The sequence below is a fragment of the Notolepis coatsorum genome (assembly GCF_963971535.1).
Source record: "Notolepis coatsorum genome assembly, chromosome: 12".
Lineage (NCBI taxonomy): Eukaryota > Metazoa > Chordata > Actinopteri > Aulopiformes > Paralepididae > Notolepis > Notolepis coatsorum.
The window spans coordinates 27,212,615-27,235,874 of NC_140176.1; the positions used below are offsets into that span (position 1 = coordinate 27,212,615).

Consider the following 23,260-nt stretch of genomic DNA (forward strand, 5'->3'; position numbering starts at 1 on the left):
TATTTAATAAAACACAGAAAAGGATCACCAAGTTACTCTTGATAAAAAAAAACTTTACAGACAACATTGAGACAAAGCTTCCCGACACATCTCCATCCAAACTCTTGGAAGAACTCATTGAAATCTCATCTGATACCACCTGGAGAGCTAGTTTCAGAGTGTGGTGCTGAGTACCAAGTATCTCATGATGCAGCAGTTAAGGTGTCGATACCATTCAGCACCACATATCTGTGTGAAGCTGGCTTTTCATCCATGACAGCTCTGAAAACAAAATATAGGGCCGAGTTGAGCCTTGAGGATGACATGCGTGTTGCCTTGTCAAAGACTGACAGCAATAAAGACTGTTTGCTTATTTCCTATGTTCGCTTTGTAAATTCCCAGTCACTGAGTGAAGATCTGCTGTTTTGCAAATATGTCAAAAACAGAGCGACAGCTGATGAGCTCTTCAAAATTATTGACAGTTACCTGACAGAACATGGACTGAAATGGGAGAACTGTGTGGGCTTTTGCTCTGACGGTGCGCAGGCCATGGCAGGGAAAAGGAGGGGGCTACAGGCGCTCATCAAGGGGGTCTCGCCAAACGCGCAATGGATGCACTGTAAATTCACAGAGAGGCGCCAGCGTCAAGACAGCTTAGCCCTGAGCTGAATGAGGTTTTGACAGAAGTTATAAACGTGGTAAATTTCATCAAAACCCGAGCCCTGAAAGCGCGCCTGTTCTCTGCGCTGTGTGAGGAGATGGGAGCTGACCATTCTGCAGTGCTGTTTCACAGCGAGGCAAGGTGGCACTCGCGAGGGAAGGTGTTGTCAATTTGAAAGGTCACGATATTGGTGTTATTTCAATAAATTTAAACATGGCCCATTTCATGACTATTTTGTTGGGGCGAGGGGGGGGCCCCAAGATATTTTGGTCCGCCAAAGGGGGGCCTGACAGAAAAAGTTTGAGAAGCACTGCCATAGCCCATGTGCTGCACACAGCAGCATCACACCTGGACAAGAGGCAGGGGAACTATGTGAGAATGCTGTTCATTGACTACAGCTCAGCATTCAATACCATAGTCCCCTCCAAACTCATAGCCAAGCTCAGGGACCTGGGCTTGAACTATGACCTCTGCCAGTGGGTCTTGGACTTCCTGACGGGCAGACCCCAGGTGGTAAGAGCAGGCAACTGCACCTCCTCATCCATCACGCTCAACATAGGGGCCCCCCAGGGCTGTGTTCTGAGCCCCCTCCTCTACTCCCTGTACACACATGACTGCGTGGCACAGCGGAACAACAACACAATCATCAAATTTGCTGATGACACAGTAGTGGTGGGCCTGATCTCTGCCAACGACGAGAGGGCCTACCTGGAAGAGGTAGAGAATCTGTCACAGTGGTGTCAGGAGAACTGCCTCTCCCTGAACGTCAGCAAAACAAAAGAGATGATTGTGGACTTCAGGAGGTCGGGGGTCAAGGACTACAGCATCGACGGACCGGTTGAGAGAGTGAACAGTTTCAAGTACCTCGGAGCCCACATATCCGAGGACTTGACATGGACCACACACATTGACAGTGTTGTGAAGAAGGCACGACAACGCCTCTACTTCCTCAGGCGCCTAAGGAAGTTCCAAGTCAGTCAGAAGATCCTTAGGAACTTCTACTCATGTACAATCGAGAGCATCCTGACTGGCAACATCACCTCCTGGTTTGGGGATAGCACTGCACAAGACCGTAGCAGACTACAAAGAGTGACACGTTCAGCCGAACGCACAATTGGAGGGGGGCTTCCCACCCTCCAGAACATTTACAACAAGCGGTGCAGGGGGAAGGCTAAGAGAATCATCAAGGACTCCAGCCACCCGAACAACTGCCTCTTTGAACTGCTGCGGTCAGGCAAGCAATACCGGAGTCTTAAGGCGAGCACAGAAAGACTCAGAAGAAGCTTCTATCCCCAGGCCATCAGGCTGCTCAACGAACAATAAACACTATGCAACAACCATCAAATGCACACAGCACACACATCCACACGCACACACTCACTTTAAACAAACAACTCACTGCAGCACCCACTTTACACACTTTAGAACACCTAAACACACTTTACACTTTATATTTATTGGTAAAGGATTTGCACTACAACTCGTACACCTTACTGTAAATTGTGCCTAAATTGTACCTCATCCCATTTCTGCTCTGCACTATATAGTATTGTATATTAGTACATTGCATAGTATATTGTATATTGTATGGTAACTCAGTTACTTCTATTCTGCATCGAACATTGTACATATGTCTATACTGAACACTGTGACCTCTATTTTTACTTCTATTTTACATGCTATACTATTTTATTTCATACTTATCTTGTCTAAACACAGTCTCTGGAGCGTAACAGTAAGAAGCATTTTGTATAAAAGTATTCTGTACTTCTGTATGACAACTATTAAAGAAACTTGAAAACTTGAGTTCAAAGTGCTTTACAACAGTAAGAAATAAGACATAAAATCTGTGTAAAACAAGCAGCAAGAGCAAAGCATAAAGTGGGATAAAATAATGCAGATATATTAATCAAATCATATCAGAACTTCACGTTCCAATAGGCTTCTTGAATTTCTGTAATCTGTTACAAAACATGATAAGGGTCATAGTATGCACCCAGCGGATAGTGGGGCGTAGAAATAAAAAAATAAGTAAAATAATAGCAAGGGTAAAATGAGCAGACATATAAAACAACAGTTTTTCACATTAGGATCTAACATCCCAACAGGCCACTTTGTTTATGTTATAAAGCATTATGAATCTTTACAAGTTTTATAATTATAAGTGCTCTAATCATAGTGTTATAAGCAGAATATAACACAGTATGTTTATAATGTATTACAGACATGGGTGTCACTAAACCTTCCTTACCACGGTGTCTTTGCCATGGGAATCAGACCTGACTGGCCCCTCCTCTTCTGACCGGATGCTCTCATTGGACAGCTGGCGGTGGGAGGGCGGGGCCTGGTTGCTAGGCGACGGGGTGGTTGCTGGGGATTTCTTGTCCTTCAGCAGGTGCCTGAGGAGCTCCTTCCCTCCATCTCCCTGGAGAGGAGTGGACACTTCCTCGCTCCCTCCCTCCTCCGTCTTCACCATCGCTCCTCCTCTGGAGCCCTGCTTCATCCCTCCACTACACGGCCCTCCCTCCACCCGCTCCACCTGAAAGAACAACATCATCCATTAATACGGGTTCTGTTAGAAGCATGTGTGCAGTTTTTATATCATGTATCATGTGAATATTGTATGTGGTTTTTCAGATATGAATTATTCTGTCTATGACTAGTTGCATGGAAACACCATATCCTGACTATGACAATATATATAATATAATAACTGGGACATACTTGGGATATAGCTACAGAGGGTGAAATCATGACTAGACCACTCCTCACCTTGACCTCCAGAGTGTGTCTAGACAGAGTCCCTGGCTGTGGCTCTATGCCCAGGGCAGAGCCTCCCTCCTGGGTCGCAGAGCCAGCTGACAGCTGCCTCTCCAACTCTGATGAAGGAGCCAAGCCAGAAAAGGCAGAGCTCTGAGAGAAACACAGACTTGATAGGTCCAAGGCAGCTCGAGTGGGAGTCGAGGAGGAAGTGTCCGAGACAGCCGGGGCGGGCGAAGCAGTGATGTCAACACAGTGTGACGACAGCGGTGTGAAGGCTCCGCCAATGACATCATCCCCACCGTTCTTCTTCCTGTTTCTGTTCCTCTTCTTCTTTGGTTTCTCGTCGGGGATGATGTCAGAGTAGAGCTGGATGAGAGAGGCGGGGCCACCGGAGGAGGAGGGGAAGGAGGGAGGGAGAAGATTAGAGGGGGAGGACGACGACGAGTCATGTCCGAACAGATGGCGCTGTTGAAGATCGCCCAGACCCAGACTTCTAGGGCGGGAGGGGGTCATCCCAGGCCCCCCTATCCCAGTCGGACGCACCTGCCCCTGGGCTGGGGCTCCAGCAGGGCCTGGATATCTGCTTCTGGTCTGGAGGTTAGGGTTAGCCTGGTCTGGAGATGTTCCTTGTCCAGAAAGAAGCCTGCCTCGCTCTGCTCCGGCCCCAGGCAGCAACCCCTGGCCTGGGTGAGCTCCAGGTGGGAGCTGGCCTCCTCCATACGGCTGCTGGGGAAAGGAAGCTCCTGGGAGAAGAAAACAAGGAGGGGTCAGAGTAGAAGAAAACAAGGTGGGGTAAGAGTAGAAGAAAACAAGGAGGGGTCAGAGTAGAAGAAAACAAGGTGGGGTCAGAGTAGAAGAAAACAATTCCACATGAACTAGAAAGACACTGACTATACCATGGTCTGTTTAATTACCTTGAGAGGCCGCTGGGGGTCCCTGCTGCTGTGGCGCTCTGGGTGTTGGGGGTGACTGGAGGAAGTCCTGGGGCAGCTCTGAGCTGAAGAAGGGCATCTGGGAGAGACTGTCCCCGCCAGGGGCAGCCCCTGAACCAGCCTGACCCCCAACGCCAGCCCCAGGCCTAGGGGTAGGCCCTACTCGAGGCCCAAGGCCCAGTGAGGGCCCTGCCCCAGAGGGAGGTCCCTGTGTGGGCATGGCTCCTACTGCAGCTCCAGGCCCCACCAGGCCTTGCTGCTCCAATTCTAACCTCTGCTGTAGAGCGCGGTGACGGTCAACCTGGAAATCCCAACACAACTATCATGTATTCAACCAGAAAATCCCAACATAACTATCATATATTCAACCTGGAAATCACAACACAACTATCATGTATTCAACGTAAAAGTCACAACACATGTGTATAAAGAAAATGGCAAAAATGTACTTCACAAAAGGTTATATGGATACATATGGTTATATTTAGTGGTTATATATAACCTCTAAACCCTGCACAGACTATAACGTATATTATGACCTTGTGTATACTGTTTATTTTATTCATAGTATGTATATATTCAGATAAACATTTGTATTGCCTATATTTATAGTAACGTATATTATGACTGATAAAGCACACAGACTAATCTGCACCTTTGTGTATACTGTTTATGTCTCATATTTTATATTCAGATGTAATTGTATTGCCTATGTTTATGTCTTTCTTCTATTACCCTGCCTATACCAGTACCTCCCCCCTCTGCAATGACGCCTGATTCCAATAAAGGAATATCTTATCTTATTATCTATTTGGGTGGAACTGTGAATATGAACAAAGAAAAGCTCCATTGGAATAAGCTATTTGTAGAAACAGACAGTGTTCTACCTCCTTCATGAGCTGGACTCTCTGTCTCTCCTGCTGTTCTCTAAGTCTCTCTCTCCGCTCTCTCTCCTGGAAGCCCTCGCTGAACGGGTTGTTGTCGTCAAACTTCACCTGCACAGAGGAAGACAGACGTCTACATCTTTCCCTGCTTTGATGACATTAAAGGTTATATTGATAATATCTTAACACTTTAAGTGCCGAAAACGTGTTTAGGCGTCCTTCCCCGCCATGCTCAAGTTGCCGAGGACGCCGTAACTCGTCTTTAATATCAATATTTCAAAAATCTGTGATCGGAATCATATTTTCCATCCGCAGCCTTCACACACAGTTCTGAGCTCCTCTCAATCCTCTAGCGCAGGGGTGTCAAACTCATTTTCACAGAGGGCCACATCAGCATTATGGTTGCCCTCAAAGGGCCAAAGACCGTATAAATGTTAATGTAATCTAAAATAAATGTAGCTACACATTTACATATTGTTAAACATGGTGTTTCTGTATTTATTACTTATTCAAGTTATACATATTGCATATTCATTTGCATAAATGTAAAAATATATGTTAGCTTATGATATTTTAACAAATAATTTTAGTTTATCAGAACCCCATATTACTCCACCAATCAATGATCAAACCATTAAAGTAAATAACAAAGAAGAATATCATCAAATACAAGCTATGACATTAAGTTTGCTCAAAACCTTTTTGTCACAGTCAAGAGGGGCAGAACTAACAACTGTGAGCTGCAAAGAACACGTGGGACAGATGTAGCAGATGTTACAAAAACAAATGGCTGCACACAACCTTGCAGAGGCCATACATCCAACTAATGGAAGATAGTTTAATTAACTTTAATTAACAGATTGCAGAATGGGTACAGTACAGTACAGCTCAATACACACAATTGTTAAGGGGATGCAGACCAGAGAAAGACTTTCGACTTGTTTACATCAGGGTCCCCCATTTTCAATTCGTAATGAAATTGCTATTATGTGTCTGCATGAACACACAACTGTAACTGTACTCAAAAATAACAAAATAAGGGTTGTCTCAGTTCACAACTATATTGGTCAAGTTTTGGGTGGGACTTGTTTGCGTCCCTACAGCTTCTTATTCAATTGAGCGAGATGCTCGGTTATGTCACACAGCCAGTTTGCATCTGACAGTTCAGACAATATTTTTTCAACCCTTTGTTACCTATTCCGCCTGGATCTTTTTTGTATTTTGGGCTGTAAAATTGTCAAAGAATGTCTGAGGAGTAAGTGCTTTTGGCTTTTTTCCTTTGTTACCTCAGATGTTCAACATACATGTATGTGTAAGAATGTGTAATAACTAAGGCTGTCAAAGTTAAAGCTTTATTAACGCATTAACCCACAATTATTTTAACACTGCTATTTTTTAACCCAATATTAATGTAAATTTTTTTTTTTTTTTTTTTTTTTACCTGAGCTCTTGGGGGGCCACATCAAATGACGTGGCGGGCCGGATTTGGCCCGCGGGCCGTGAGTTTGACACCTATGCTCTAGCGGTTCAAGAGCGCCATCTGGTGGCCGATCGGCAGAAGCGCCAAACAGGAAGTTATGTGGATGAAGTGCTGATCACCCATATTACTTCCGGGCACTCGCTATAGGTCCCGGGACTCCATCTTGATACACTGGACATCGATCGGTTGCAAATAACTCGATAAACAACATGATTTGGACGTATATAGTATTATACAACCTGGAAATGGACCGGGTATTTCGACATCCCATAATGGAAAACTGTCTACCCCACACTGATCGCCCAACGGCCCGCGGAGACTGGGGTGAGTTTTAGCGTGTAATATTACCGTGTTCGACACCAACTGCTATGATGAACATTTGACCCACATTAGATGAATGGTATAACGCTGCCCACGGAATTATAAACGCCCCCTCGCCCATCCGGTCAACATCAGATGACGTGTAGTAACTTCCAGAAGTCCGTCCAGTTGGATTTTTTTATATCGTGCCGATTGCTATCAAACTGTATTTGATCATCAATATAATGCATTTGGGGCTATAAATCACGTTCTGGAGAAAGCTGCAGAAAGAGATGAAAACATACTTATACTTTAGATCATATTTTAGTATGAATATGTGAATGAAAAAGTTTAACGTTCATACACCCTGAACAATACATATAGGACATTGAATGGGCCCTAATAATGGCAATTTAGCAATAGAATTTAAAAAGTTATAGCCCTGCAAAGAAGGGGAACTTCTCCATAGACAAATAGAGCTGGCAAGGGATGGTATATCATGAATTTAGCCTTAGGCAATCAAAGTGTTAACAAATATATATAAAAAAGAAAATAATACATCCACAGAACTTTAAGAAAGGTGTGGAATAAAAGTATTGCTTTTAGCCCCAAAAAGCTATTATGATTGTAAATTAATCATTTAAATAATTATTTTGTCAGGTCCAAAATTAAGGTTGTGTTTACCTCTATATCTGTCCAACCGGAACGTCTGCATGCCGCATTTTTTTTTTTTTTTTTTTTTTTTTTAACGATTTATCAAACAAAGTCTGAACATTATGTTATGATTGATATGACTGAAACACTAGCTGGCTATCACTTACAATTCACGCTAATTTCAAAGGTGAAAAGTACCCTGTGAGACCCACAGTTGCAAAATTACAAAATCACTTTTAGCCATTTAAAGAAAGAATGTTTATTTAAAAAAATGTAAGCACATGTATAGTCAATTGGTCCTGTTGTTCAGCCTCACAATGCTATTTGATAGTAAATGTGTTTATATGTCCCACCCTCTGGCCTCTGAAGTTGCTAATGTCTTTTTAATTTGTATATTAAGTGTATATTTTCAGCATTACGTTTGTTTACCAATGATTTTAACTGTTATTAGTGAAATATAAGATTATAGAAATCTCAGGGCATTGAGTCGTAAACCGGCGCATATTGACAGAGGAAGTGGCACAGCCAAAAGTGAGTATTGTCTTTTGAAGGAAGAGACTCAGGGCTTTCGAATTTCGAAAAACTACCCTACCCAGCTCACACCAGCCCCTGTCAATCATCTGACTTCTGGATTAACTTTTTTATTTCTCTTATTTTTTGGGATTATCTCCCACAAACCTGAACGTTATTGCCATAAAACAGAATGCAGTTAGTTCCTCTAACTTTCTGTGAACGTCTTGCAAAAAACGGTGTTGCAATACAATGAAAAATGGTGGAGAAATGTACATTATAAAAAAGATGGCAGAATTCAGTACTGTATCTACAAAACCTTCTGTTTAATCATCTTCCCTTTATTCATTTGCTTAGATTTTTCAGGTCTGGTCAATTTTAGCATGGTGTTATTCACAGTAAAAGAAAAAAAATTATTTTAAATAGAATTGATATTCTCCTTTGGTTCATTACAATTTACTCAAGCCTAGTAACAGACACACTATGTCTGACACTGATCCATATTAAGTCCCTAGATTCAGATACCAAAAACATGCAAATGGACTATTTAAAAAAAAATTGTAAATGTTTATTCTACGTCCTTATGAAATGAGTGACATAAAAAAAAAAAGTAAAACAAAAATATATATATATATTATAATATTTTATTTTTTTATGGATGGAAGAGCCACACATTGACGGGCAAAGAGCCGCGGGTTGGCCACCCCTGCGGTACAGCAACCAAATTAAACTGTATCAAGTCAACTGACAATGTGAATAGTATGAAAAAATTTAAGATTTAAAAAAAAAATATATATATATATCTCCTGTGAAATAAGCTGTGACCTGTTTTGACCTGCACCTCAAATAATCGGAATCGAGAATCGTTTAGAACAGGAATTGAAATGGAGAATCGGAATCGTTCAAGTCCAAACGATGCCCAACCCTAGCGCTGAGCACGTCACGAATAAGCGAATTTTCAGCCCGCTTTTTTTTTATTTTTATTTTTTGATCTTTTTCCCCCTCCATTTTTTCTCCGATTTTCTCCCATCCCAATGTTAGTCGTATGCCAATTCCCAATCCCCTTCCTGGTCGCTGCGCACTTACCCCCCACAGTCAGATCATCTGGGAGAGTGGAGGCTATCACGTGCTTCCTCCGACACACGTCCAGCCAATCAACCGCTTCTTTTCACCTGGCAGCGCGGATCCTCCCTGAGAGGGCGTAGCGTGTGGAAGGATCACATTATCCCACTCAGGTCCTATCCGCGCTTAGCAGGCGCCCCGACCGAACTGTAGGAGTCGCTGTTTACAACGACCCGGACCCACCCCGCCAGCTCCCACCCTCTAATACAGCCAATTGTATTAGTGTGAACGGCCAGCCAAGCTGGTGACAACCCCGGAGCTGTGAGCTGGATTCGAACAGGCGAATCCAGCTCACAGCTCCGGGGTTGGTGACGAACGCAATCTCCGCTACGCCACCTAACCGCTCATTCAGCCCGCTTTTGTATCGTGCATAAGGACACATATACTCTCGATAATTCAGCGTTTATTTGAAAACGATTCATAAATCAGCAGAAAAATTACAACGTGTTTTGTGTATTCCACTAAAGGGCGATTATCGCGTATTTCTCTGGAATTACTAGAAATCTCCAAAACTATACTCGTATTCAAAACGGTATAAAACGGAAATGTACCGATGAAAAAACAATCCGTTTCATACATGTTGACTGCAAGCAAGTCATTGATAAGCGACAGGTGTATTAGACCCATAGCCATAATTTAAGATCTAGTTTAAGCGTTCGCAAATATCCCTGTCCTCCCATTGAGTAAAGTGCTGGCATAGAAGCCCTAATTTGGTCATATGGGCGTGGCTCTGAATGAGTTAACAGCTGAATGTTATATATAGCACCTTTAACACATCCAGTGCCGTTCACCAGAGGGTGCTGTGGGCCGTGAGTGCCAGCGCTTTGTTCAATGGTGAAGGAAATATAGGTTTTTCAAGGTGTATATAGTATTAAATATTGGTGGATGACAGCATCTACTTATAGCCAGGTCAGAGAGGTAGAGGTGGTGGAGGAGGCAGTCAGAGAGAGTCAGTGTGGTAGCAGCAAGCAGGATGTGTGCATGCCGAGGTCGTTCAGCACATAACTGATAAGGACTGAGAGCAGGCAGAATGGTCAGAGAGAGAGTTTGACATCAATAGAACGGACGTTTAATGTGTGTTAAAGGTGAATAGCAGTTGCCATGACAGCGCGTCACATAGCGACGAGAAGAGGGGGCGGGCTTGTCGTTGCTATGGCGAGAATATAGAAAAGTGAGTTTCTTCCGGGTGTAAGTCAGATTTAGCTACGACACACAGACGAGAAGAGCTTGAGCAGAGACTTTGAAACGGCTCCCTCCTCCCCTTGCCAAAAGGGGGGGGGGCAACAATGGAGAAGATGACACATCATCACTAGCAGATACAGTGGAGATTTTTATACCGTGGTGAATATGAGTATAGTTTTAGAGTGATTCTGTGTAGTCCCAGGAAACGCAGCCAAACAGCGTTTTACTGCATTTCACTATAAATCGTGCCATTCCTCGCCTGGATCAATAATCAATCTGAGATCAACGCTAGATTATCGGTATTATGTTTCATAATAGATGTATGAAAGGACGGGGGGGGAGCCACCCCTCTGTGCTTTGATCGCAACCAACGGGACAACCCACACACACACACACCGCAGACACACGCTCCGATCGCTGGTTAAGAATTATCGGATCAATGCAAGATTGATAATATATAGCCCTTACCTTGTCTATGATGTACTGCAAAAAGAATAATCCAATTATCTGATCGCCATTCCAAGTACTGATCGCGATCATGTTTCCAACGTAATCCAGCATTGAACATGAACGGGGGGGGGGGGGGGGCCTCGTCGATGCAACTGTGGTAACCGCTTGTCTTGCCCGAGTGTTTAGACCCCGCCCCCACGCCGCAACTCGGCCCAGAGATCAGGCCACATAGTTTCAAATGGAGTGCAATAGCGGCCGCAAGGCATTAGGCGGCGGTATTGGACGTTTGCAATCTCAGACCCATTAAGGACAGCCTGCACAAGGTGCCTCGATGGATTATAAATGGCAATAGCAAATAAAATAAATAACGACCCCGAAACGATAATCTTCGTTTTTCGGCACTGAACCGCTGGGCCACAGAAACGAGAATTCTTGTGAACGGCAAACAAAGGGTTAACAGCTGAATGTTATATAGAACACCTTTAACAGCTGCATGTTATCTACAGCACCTTTAACAACTGAATGTTATATAGCACCTTTAACCCATTATCTGCCGGGCTTATATCCATCCTAAACCATCCTCCGCCAGCGCTATTTGTCTATGGAGATGTTCACCTTCTTTGCAGGGCTATAATTTTTTAAATTGTATTGCTAAATTGACATTACTATGGCCCATTCAACATCAATTATCTATCGTTCAGGATGTAGGAACGCTTAACTTTTTCATTCACACATTCGTACTAAAATACTGTCTAGAGTATAAATATGTTTTTATCGTTTTCTGCAGTATTTCATAGAACGTGAGATATAGGCCTAAATGCATATATTAGATGATCAAATGCAGTTTGATACCGATCAACGTTATATTAAAAATTTCAACTGTACATGGTCCTAAACGTCATGACTGGTCATCTGCGGGTGAACGGAGGGGGGGGGGTCGTTTATAATTCAATGACCGACGTTAAATGATTCATGTAGTACGGGTGATATATTGATCAGAGCAGTTTGTATCGAAAATGGTGAAGAAAAACGCTGAAACTCACCCCAGTCTCCTCGTAGCGTTGGGCGATGAGAGTGGAGCAAAAAGATCGCTATTATGGGATGTTGATCGATGCGATCCATTTCCGGTTTGTATATTACTAATACACATCCAAATGTTGATTATTGAGTTATGGCAAAGATTCATATCGACGGTGTCTATATTGAGCCCCGGGACGATCACCGAGTGGCCGGACGAAAATAGGGGACGGACCACTTCCGGTTTGGGCAACTTCCTGTTTGGCAACTCGCCAATCGGCCACCAGGTGGTGGTATTGAAGCGTTGCAGAGTTGTGCCGAGTCCCACAGCATCACCCAAGACTCCGTGTGTGAAATATGAATACCATGACGAAAATATGAAATATTGATCTCAAAGACGCCTTACGGCGTCATTGGCAGATTACGCATGGCGGAGAATGACGTGTTAACACGTCATTGGTGGAGAATGGGTTAACAGCTGAATGTTATGTACAGCACCTTAACTCATTCCCCGCCAATAACGAGTATACTCGTTATTGGGCACCATGCGTTGAGCGCCAATAACGAGTATACTTGTTATTAGATCGTTTGATCTTTTTCCTTTGATCCCCGCTCTATCGGCTGGAGCTCTCTGAATCACCGTGGCACAGCCACATATGCTGGAATTGCAATGCCGATCGAATCTCACCAGATGGCAGTATCGTCTACCTTTTGAACTCTGATAGAAAGGCAGCAGTATTGTCACTGAATGCACTGAGGCATCGAGGCTCGCTCTGTGGGAGAGGAGCTCTTCCAAAGCAATCGCAGATCCGATCGCCTCAAAACCTATAGTGTCCCGTAAACACGTGTAATTACATATAAACTTGTAATCGCAATCGCCGATGGGATCATTGTAATTATTCTTTTTGGATTACCTTCTGGCTAAGGTAAGGACCCCCTATGTCTATTTTACTGAACGTGAAACATGTAAATTAAAGATCACAGTGTACCGGTCATAAACAAGGCTTTTTCTAACGATCGGATTTTCGGGGTAAGACTACCCCCCCCTTGATGATTTTGTGAAGGTACATATGTACATGTTATACCTTTGATTTGGAGGTTCAGGGAATCAACCAGAACGATTCGGGCTTATTGCACATAACGCGTCCTATCTCGTAATCTATGGAAAAAGACTGGATTCTTTCGGAAATGGGCGATGTTCAGCATGTAATAAACTACAAACTACAGTGTGTAGAAACGAACGCCTTTTTACATGTTGTACTACAAATAGTGTCTGTCAAATGAGCCGGACTATTTTCTCCATAGCTATAATATAGAATATAGATATAGCTCTGCAAACATCGTGACGCATTGTGAAAATAGGCAATGGAAAGCTGGCGCTAGAGAGCAGAGATGGCGAGAGCCCCCTGGCGGTGAATGAGTTAACAGCTGAATGTTGCTGAACGTTGTCTATAGCACCCATCTACACAGGTGTGTAACTGGACAGATGTGCTTCTCTGACACTTTTCACTTACATTGGCTCCACTTGGACTGGCTGTAGTGCTGGGACTTCCGCCAACCGGGCACTGGGCTGTTGGAGGGAACCCTGCTGAAGGGGCTGCCAGGCTGGGACCAGGGGTCTGGGTGTTGGGCTGGGGCTGACTGGGGAGAGCAGAGGGTATCTGTTGGGGTATCTGTTGGGGCATCTGTAACTGTTGGGGCATCTGTTGGGGTATCTGTTGGGGCATCTGTAACTGTTGGGGCATCTGTTGGGGTATCTGTTGGGGCATCTGTAACTGTTGGGGCATCTGTTGGGGTATCTGTATCTGTTGAGGCATCTGTTGGGGCATCTGTTGGGGTATCTGTTGGGGTATCTGTTGGGGTATCTGTTGGGGCATCTGTTGGGGCATCTGTTGGGGTATCTGTTGGGGCATCTGTTGGGGCATCTGTTGGGGCATCTGTTGGGGCATCTGTATCTGTTGAGGCATCTGTTGTGGTATCTGTATCTGTTGAGGTATCTGTTGGGGCATCTGTTGGGGCATCTGTTGGGGTATCTGTTGGGGTATCTGTATCTGTTGGGGTATCTGTATCTGTTGGGGTATCTGTTGGGGTATCTGTTGGGGCATCTGTTGGGGTATCTGTATCTGTTGGGGCATCTGTTGGGGCATCTGTTGGGGCATCTGTTGAGGCATCTGTTGGGGCATCTGTTGGGGTATCTGTTGGGGCATCTGTTGGGGCATCTGTTGGGGCATCTGTTGGGGTATCTGTTGGGGTATCTGTTGGGGCATCTGAGGGGGCAGATGAGGTGGCATTCTCTGTCCCATGGCCCCTGGGTGTCCACTGGCCGGATTCCACCCCACTGGCATGTTGGGTATGTTTGGTATGCGAGCCTGGGTGGGTGCACCCAGGCGGGGCTGCATGGGTATCATGGGCTGTCCTAGCATGGTCTGAGCCATAGGGGGGGCTCCCGGAGGCTTCATGGAGGGCTGCTGTTGTTGCTGCTGCTGCAGGACTCTCTGCTGCTGCTGTTGTTTAGTTCTGTAGTCTTCTAACAGCTCTGCGTGCTCCTTCTGCTGCTTACGGATCTATGGGGGTGGGGGTAGATGAGGTAGAGAAGGGGACAGAGAAGGAGATAGAAAAGGTAGAGAAGAAGGTAGATAAGGTAGACGGAGAAGGTAGAGAAAAAGGTAGAGGTAGATAAGGAGGTAGAGAAGGTAGGAGATAGAGAAGGTAGAGAAAGAAGTAGAGAAGGAGGTTTGAGACGATCCATTTAGTGAAAGGCTTATAAAAACAAAAGTGAGAGTTATCCAGTTATTATGTTATTCAGAATAATGTGGTTTTGTTTCCGTCTATCAGACTGTCTACCTGCTCTAGTTGTTTCTGGACTGCAGCCTGCTGCTCGGAGAGCTTTCGTAGCTGTGTGGTGTCTTCCTCTGCGAAGGTTCGTCCGGCCTTCTTGGCAGTGCGCTGTTTGGCTGACAGAGACTTCTTAGCCTTCCTGTGGCCAGTGATCTGCTCCTCCAGAAACGTCTGCTGCATCTGGAGAAGTTGCTGGGTCTCACCTAACCACTCCTCATACTGACGGCGCTGAGTCTCATCTAGAAAGAGAGAGAGAACAGAGAGAGAGAGAGGGGGGAGGGGAGAGAGAGAAAGAGGGGGGGTATAAGGCAGAGAAGAAGCAGATGTAGAACATTTTAATGAAAAAGAATCAAAGCTTTTATAAAGCACTTATACATACACCAATCAATCAATCTGGATATACAGATACATAGACCAATCAATCAATCAATAAAAAATAGATATACATACATACACACATACATAAACCAATCAATTAATCAATCAATCAATCAATAAAACATGGATACTCACTGACGAAGCCAGGACCAAAGTTGGGAGCGTTAGGTCTGGCAGACTGAGGAGTTAACTTCCCATCCTGTTAAACAATATTACACGATTCATATACAGTCTATTTCCCCAAGGGGATTAATAAAGGAACACTTGACTTGATTAAAACTGATTTCCCATGTCAGCATCTCAGGTGAAGCAGATGGTAGAATACAATGTTTAGAATGCCCTCTTCCACCTCTTGTATTGACCCTATACCAACAGCAGTGTCTCAAGTCATGTGGGAATAGCTTTCATGTACTCTGCTCCCTCTACTTGAAATTTTTTTTTAATCCTATTTTTCTCCATCTGATTTTCTGTGCTTTTCCTCCCATCCCAATTTAGTCTTTATGCCAATTCCCCCCTCCCCTACCTGGTCGTTGTGCGCATGTGCCCCCTACTGGTTGGTCTAGGGAGTCCTGAGGTCTACCACATGCTTCCTCCGACACATGCGGAGACAGCCAGCGGCTCTCTTTTCACCTGACAGCGCAGACTCTCATTGGTGAAGTGTAACGCGTGGGAGGTCATGCTGCCTTCACCACTTCCTGTCTTTTGATGTGCAGGCGCCCTGACCTGACCTGTAGGAGTCGCTGTCCACAACGCCAGATTACCACCCCATTGACTTCCCTCCCGCTAACTCAGCCAAACGAGTTAGTATGACGGCTGGCCCAAGCCGGAGGCAATGCTGACACCCGGATTCGAGACCGGAGTGTCTCGCATTGGTGACGAGCGCAATCTCCACTGCGCCACCCAGCCGCCTTACTTGAAACGGATTTTAAATCTGAAGCTACAGGCCCTTGTTACCTTGCCTGATTTTAAAGTTCATATCACAGACTTTGCAACGTCTGAATTTGGAGTTTGCAAATGCATTGATACATAATGCTGATGCTACATGTTACATAATGTTAAAGGGGAACTATCTTATAAATGGCCTTTTTGAGTGTTTAGCATTGTTTCCTAGCTATGTGAACTTATATTAATATGATCTCAAAATTCTCATATTGGCGCATTCTTCCAATTCTCCTCTCACAATATTCACCCTCACTGAACTGAGTCATTTGAAAATGTGATGATTTGTGATGTCAGAAAGACACCGCTGCATGTTAATGTTGAGATACAAGATGAGCTGCACACAGTGGCTGGACCTGGACCTGGAGCCCAGGCTCAAAACGGCTCGAGATCTTGAGGTAGAAAAATGCTGTTTTTGAGGACTTGATTAGAAATACAAAACAATGAATACAAAAAATATATATATTACAGAGGTGTTCCATAGACTCACAGGAATTGTGTAAAAGTGCCCAAATAGTGAAATAAATAGTAAAATAGTTCCCCTTTAAGGATAAGGTGGTGCTTGCTCAATATTTTTACTTTATCCTTTTGACTGTCTGTGTTTTGGCCTGTAGTTGCATCTTGGTTTATTATTTTTATGGCTGCCATTTTAGTCAGGTCTTGCTCATAAAAGAGATCCTTGATCTCAAGCATTTTACCTGGTTAAATAAAGATTTATATATTAACATTATTGGGTAATTATCTCTTCTTCTATCGTACTAAAAAAACAGTAAAGACAGTAATGCACTGACCAGCTATAGGCCGATATACAACCTTCCATTCATTAGAAAGATACTTGAAACTTGATACTTGACTGACATGTCCTGTAACTAGGGCTGCAACGATGAGTTGCATGAGCTTTTGTCGATTTGCATATTCATGACCCGTTACTTTGCAGTGGAAAATCATAACATGCGCAACATGTCTAATTTGCAATGAATGAATGAATCACATTCAAAATATAAATAACTTCTCTTAAACCACTGTTCATGATTCTGTCTAAAGCCAGGACTCGACAGTGCACATTTCACTCGTTTCGTTTTTGATGTCCACTCCAGCTGTTAGTTGATAAGCGGCGGTTTGTAAAAAAATCTGAGAATCTTAATTTCCCTCAATGTCCAACATAAAAATCTATACATTTAGCTGATACACAGAAATAATACAAAAAGGCATATTATATTCCTTAATCAAATATTTATTTGACCATTGATTGATGATACAGAGCAAAGTCCCTACTTCGGTGTGAGTCGTGTCACTAACCTTTGTCTATTTAGGAGGCTGACTCGTCATTATTTTATTAAGTGAATTATCATGCGACTTCAAGGGTGACCACATTGTTATTTTTTTTTTTTTTTAAAGAGGACACTCTGCCTTCAGCCTCAATATACTTAATGATACTCGAAGTTTACTCAAAGATGCCTTATCATTTTAATATATTTAAAGTATGCCTCCTAGAAAATCTCCTAGAAATATTTAAAGTATTAGAAAATCCAGCTTTAAAAAATATATCTTTGTATCTTTTCAATGTAATGTAAATTATAAAACAGTAACCTCACAAAGATACTAATTTAAAAGTGCACTATGCAGTTTCGGATTTGTTTACATTTGCATAACTTGTAATTAGTGTACAAAACTCATTTATTACACACATAATCCTTAGAATGATTGTACCATAAGCATCTTATCAAACCAAAACATAATTTTGAGGCATCAAAATAGTTTTTAATTATTTTCTTTCTCTCTCTGTATACTTCAATCAATTCGGTCAACTTTGCCATCAAACTCTTGCCTTGCACAGCTTTATTTGTAATGTTTTTCTGTGTCCATGTGAGCTTTGAGATCGCCAGCACCTTTATTAGACACAGAAACATATGGTCAAGCTTTGCATGTGTTGCACTCCGCTTCCAATTAGTCTCGACCGGGACGGTAAATTGGGAATTTTCTCTGCAGTTCATCTGTAATGTATCACCTTGACGTGAATCATATCTACTGACCTGTCCTAGAGGTCATATTGATAACAGGTATATCTCCTGACATGTCCTAGAGGTCATATTGTTAACAGGTACAGTATATCTCCTGACATGTCCTAGAGGTCATATTGTTAACAGGTACAGTATATGTACTGACCTGTCCTAGAGGTCGTATTGTTAACAGGTATATGTACTGACCTGTCTTAGTCTAGGTAATATTGATAACAGGTATATGTACTGACCTGTCCTAGAGGTCATATTGATAACAGGTATAATATGTACTGACCTGTCCTAGAGGTCATATTGATAACAGGTATAATATGTACTGACCTGTCCTAGAGGTCGTGGAGGTACTGGAGGGCTTTCAGGAACCTGGGCTACTAGTGCCGGTTGGAACCTGAAAAACAGAATAAAGACATGAAAAATCCATCAATAGAGATGACACTTTGGCCTGATTTTCAAATAGTTAAACCCACCATTGGTTGCTCTGCCATTTTCTGTATTATTCTCCATTATTAATACGCCACCCATTTTAAGGCAACAATGTGTACGCAATTTTAATCACAGATGTTTTTGTTAGATTTTGATTCCCAGTCTGTTAGTATAGTATTGGGTAATTACCTGTTGATGACCATGGGGTTGATTCCCAGGCTGCTCTGGGCCATGACTTTGTTGATCCCTTTCAGAGCCACCATCTTGGCTTTCATGATCGGGTCTGAGATGGAGTCAAAGTCTCCTCCTGGAAGAACGAACCCACACACATACAAAAATAGTGTAGTCAGGAAAGCATAAAAAAAAAATACTACACCATTTATTTTATATATTTTTTCTACTGGTCTCAAGGTCCACACACAATACTCACTACGCACACACTACTTGCATAACAACAACTTATTGGAGAAGAAACAATCTGATTGTCTACAACACTAGAGTTACAGTTTAAATACAGAATACAGTACTGTTTTGTACAATGTACACTACAGTACTGTTTTGTATTGATTGATTGTTTTCTGTGATTGAATTTATATATTCTAAAATATTCTATTATTCTTATTTATTAAACATTTTCGTAGTTTCAGCTGATTTTTATAAAAGAAAATTATAAGAATTGTGTGGTTGGTACACAAAAAGCATGCAGGTTGGCAGGTCTGTATACCATGTTTCATTCCTTTATACCATGTCCTAGGACCTTATTTATACCATGTCCCATATTCCTAATCCTAGGACCTTACCCATGTTAGGAAAGGGTGACTCTGGTGACCTGTGTCTGATCATGGCCTGCATCTGTCTCTGCTGATTCTGCTCGTGGCGCTCCTGATCCAGCAGCTCCTGCAGGAGGAGAGGCTGTTCCTCCAGGAGTAATGGCCTGGCACCCTGGAGGTTAGGAGCCAGAGGGGGCTGGGGAGGAGAGAGCATGCCTCCCTGGGGGAAGAGGGACTGGGTCGGGGGCGGAGGTTGTGTTGGGAGCCCTGAATGTTGAAGTTGAATCTGGGGGTTCAAGCCTGCTGGCTGGGGGGCAAGGCTCAGGCGCTGTTGGGTGGTCACCCCTGGGTGCTGGGGGGCCTGGAGGGACAAGGGGTGGGGGCCGCCAGGGTGGCCCTGTGGAGTCAATGTTGTGTGTGTGGGGGAGGGAGAAGACGGGCCAAACGCTCTCTGCTGCTGGAAGATCACTGGTTGACCTGGACATAAAATGAGAGGGGGAGGGGGAGAGAAAAGCGGAGGGAGAGATGGGGAGAGAGAGTGAAAGGAGGGTGAGATCAATTAATATTAACAAGTAATACATTTAATAAATAAATGACAGGGTACATTTAGAATGTAGGTATTGTGTAGGTACTGTAACAATAGTCCTATTTCCTACTCAGCTATGGTCCTTTCTGTTTGTTATACTGGATACACAGCTCCTCCTTAGCCACAAAACTAATATAAAGTTAATGAGGCCACTGTAAAAAAACAGATTTCCTTACTCAGTGTTCAGCTCAATTCATAAAACATAAAAGCTTTTGATAAGCAAGGCTTTCACAGATTTAAATTCATAAAACATAAAAGCTTTTGATAAGCAAGGCTTTCACTCGTTTAAATTAATAAAACATAAAAGCCTTTGATAAGCAAGGCTTTCACTCGTTTAAATTCATAAAACATAAATAAGTGTGGAAAAACAGGGTACGTTCAAGTTTCTTTATTACCGTAGTTGTCATATAGAAGTACAGAATACTTTTATACAAAATGCTTCTTTCTGTTTCGCTCCAGAGACTGTGCTAGGCAAAAATAGATAATAAAATAAGTATAGCAGTATAAAAGTATAAAATAGAAGTCAAGTACGTAGACAAAAATGTTCAGTATATACAATGCTCTATGTAGAGTAGAAGTAACTGAGTTACCATACAATATACTATACAGTGCAAAGCAGAAGTGGGATGAGGTACAATTTAGGTACAATATAATTTACAGTAAGGTGTAATGAGGTATGGGTTGTAGTGCAAATTCTTTACAGATAAATATAAAGTGTGCTTAGGTGTACTAAAGTGGTTAAAGTGGGTGCTGCAGTGAGTTGTATGTTTAAAGTGAGTGTGTGCGTGTGGATGTGTGTGCTGTGAGTGCATTTGATGGTTGTTACATAGTGTTATTGTTCGTTGAGCATCCTGATGGCCTGGGGATAGAAGCTTCTTCTGAGTCTCTCTGTGCTTGCCATGAGACTCCGGTATCGCTTGCCTGACCGCAGCAGTTCAAAGAGGCAGTTGTTTGGGTGGCTCGAGTCTTTGATAGTTCTCTTAGCCTTGCCCATGCACCGCTTGTTGTAAATGCCCTGGAGAGTGGGAAGCCCCCCTCCAATTGTGCGTTCGGCTGAGCGGGCCACTCGCTGTAGTCTGCTACGGTCTTGTGTGGTGCTATTCCCAAACCAGGAGGTGATATTGCCAGTCAGGATGCTCTCTATTGTGCATGAGTCTTAAGGATCTTCTGACTGACTTGGAACTTCCTTAGGCGTCTGAGGAAGTAGAGGCGTTGCCGTGCCTTCTTCACAACACTACTACTCAGCTATGGTCCTTTCTGTTTGTTATACTGGATACACAGCTCCTTAGCCACAAAACTAATATAAAGTTAACAAGGCCACTGTAAAAAAACAGATTTGCTTACTCTCAGTGTTCAGCTCTTGTTTAAATTCATAAAACAAAAGCTTTTGATAAGCAAGGCTTTCGCTGATTTAAATTCATAAAATATGAAAGCTTTTGATAAGCAAGGCTTTCAATGGTTTAAATTCATAAAACCGGTAAGTGTGAAAAACTACAAGTTCAATTCCATCACAAGACAAGACATACATCTTTTTAAATTCACAAATAAAATATTACCTGCTGCCATTGAGGGCTGCCCTCTGTGCACCATCGCCATGGCCTGATTGGATGCATGTTCCTGAGCTAGAGGTCCTGGCATGGCCCGCATCACTGGGCTCTGCTCTGACTCCTCCAGCTTCTCCTGAAAATACATTGATAAAAGAATGAAGCAATTAACAAATAAACAAATAAATAATAGCAGCACAACAAATAAATATAGCCGCAATCGGCAATCTGCTGGTTTAAAAAACGTTTGATTTATAGTCCGATTTGTGTTATGCCACGTACATTTTGTGCATTTATAGCGTATTTATGGATGTCTGATCTGTACCAAGTTTAGTGTAAATCTGACTTATATCGTAGGAGTTCTGACCTTTCAAAGTTCAAAGGTTTGACCTTTAATCATAGCGCCCCCTTTAGGTCAAGTGGGGTCATATTTGTTGGAGAGCATGTACAGACAAAACCGATTTCGGTCGTATCAGTCAAAGTATTTGATCGTATGCACCTTTCATCCACACGGAACTGCGTTCTGGCAGCCTGAAGACGCTATTTTCTGAAACCGGCTCCCAGAGTGCGCAATTCTGAAGACGTTCCCCTTGCGTCGCCGTCTTTACAAGCGATACGAGTATTTTCCTGAACCGTTGACGCGATAGCCCACCTCTCCCTCACCCCGCGTGTGCAAACTCCCACATCATCACAACAACAATGGCATCGTACAGAGTGCATAAGTTGAGTGGCAGCGTGCTGCAACACCAATACTAAGGCCTTACGATTACGATTTAGATCTTTTTTGTTTATTAAAAAAAAAAGTTTCCGTAAAAACGAAATTGTCTTAAGAAATAAGTGCGTGCCACAAATGTACAAAATAAATGTCTTTCCTGTTTTAGACGTCGCTCTTTTATTTTGACACCCCCCGGCTGGAAGCGTTATCGTTAGGGGTGCACGATATTGATTTTTTTTACCCCGATATCGATAACTTTCTGCTCCTCAAGGTCGATACCGATATATATATATTTATTGTATTATAAATTTTTTTAATGTATATTCCTGTAGTGTTGACCTAACCAGATTTATCATGACATGAGCGTTACTACTATGAACAAAACAAAGCCAAGAGAACAGTTTTGACTCTTCAAATAAAGTGACTATATTTATTTTTCCAAATAAATATAATTTGAGTCAATCACAAAATTCACAATCCGTCAATGTCATTAACAATGTGTTTCCCTGAACAATGAGTGAACTAAAAACCAACAGGTATTGTGCTTGGTCAGTAGGGATGGGTACTGTTCACATTTGAACCGATACGGTACCGGTACCTGTGAATCGATACCGGTACCCAACGGTACCTTTTTTCGGTACTTTAGTCTCAAAAAATGTAATCTACCTACCTCAGTTGTGAAAAAAAAATATCCAAACTTCAAATAACCAAATTTTCGACCTTTTTTCGGCTTGCCATTGCCCCGACTGCTTTGTTGTTGAATCAAGTAAAATCCTAAGTAAGCATATATTGTGCGTGTGAACGTTGACATGAAAAGAAAAAAGTAAAAAAATAAACAAAAAAAAGTGTAAATATATATATACCGTATATATATTTATTTTATCGGAGCTATCAATAATTTTATCGGGTTTATCGGGATGACGTCATAATTGCTGATATCGGCCCGATAATTATCGTGCATCCCTATCGTTGTCTGTTATCGTCCGGTTCTGTGATTTTGAGCTAACGTAACGTTAGTTTCCAAAGGAGTGGAGAGAGAGAGAGAGACCACGGCTCAAACTACCTGTGTTGTATTAAAGTAATTGATTGATGTTTAACTTGTCCCTGTGTCCAGT

The 23,260-nt window shown here is 42.8% G+C and overlaps 1 protein-coding gene across 1 annotated transcript in view; it reads right to left on the reverse strand.

The window, feature by feature from the left end:
* LOC311237806 (histone-lysine N-methyltransferase 2C-like) overlaps positions 1 to 23,260 on the reverse strand; it is a 159,001-nt gene that overhangs the window by 39,130 nt on the left and 96,611 nt on the right. The window contains 11 exon segments of the mRNA XM_084325783.1: positions 2,892 to 3,179; positions 3,413 to 4,146; positions 4,318 to 4,636; positions 5,223 to 5,330; positions 13,449 to 14,498; positions 14,779 to 15,011; positions 15,286 to 15,349; positions 18,429 to 18,495; positions 18,720 to 18,837; positions 19,331 to 19,777; positions 21,443 to 21,566. Coding sequence (XP_084181909.1) covers positions 2,892 to 3,179; positions 3,413 to 4,146; positions 4,318 to 4,636; positions 5,223 to 5,330; positions 13,449 to 14,498; positions 14,779 to 15,011; positions 15,286 to 15,349; positions 18,429 to 18,495; positions 18,720 to 18,837; positions 19,331 to 19,777; positions 21,443 to 21,566 — 3,552 coding nt within the window.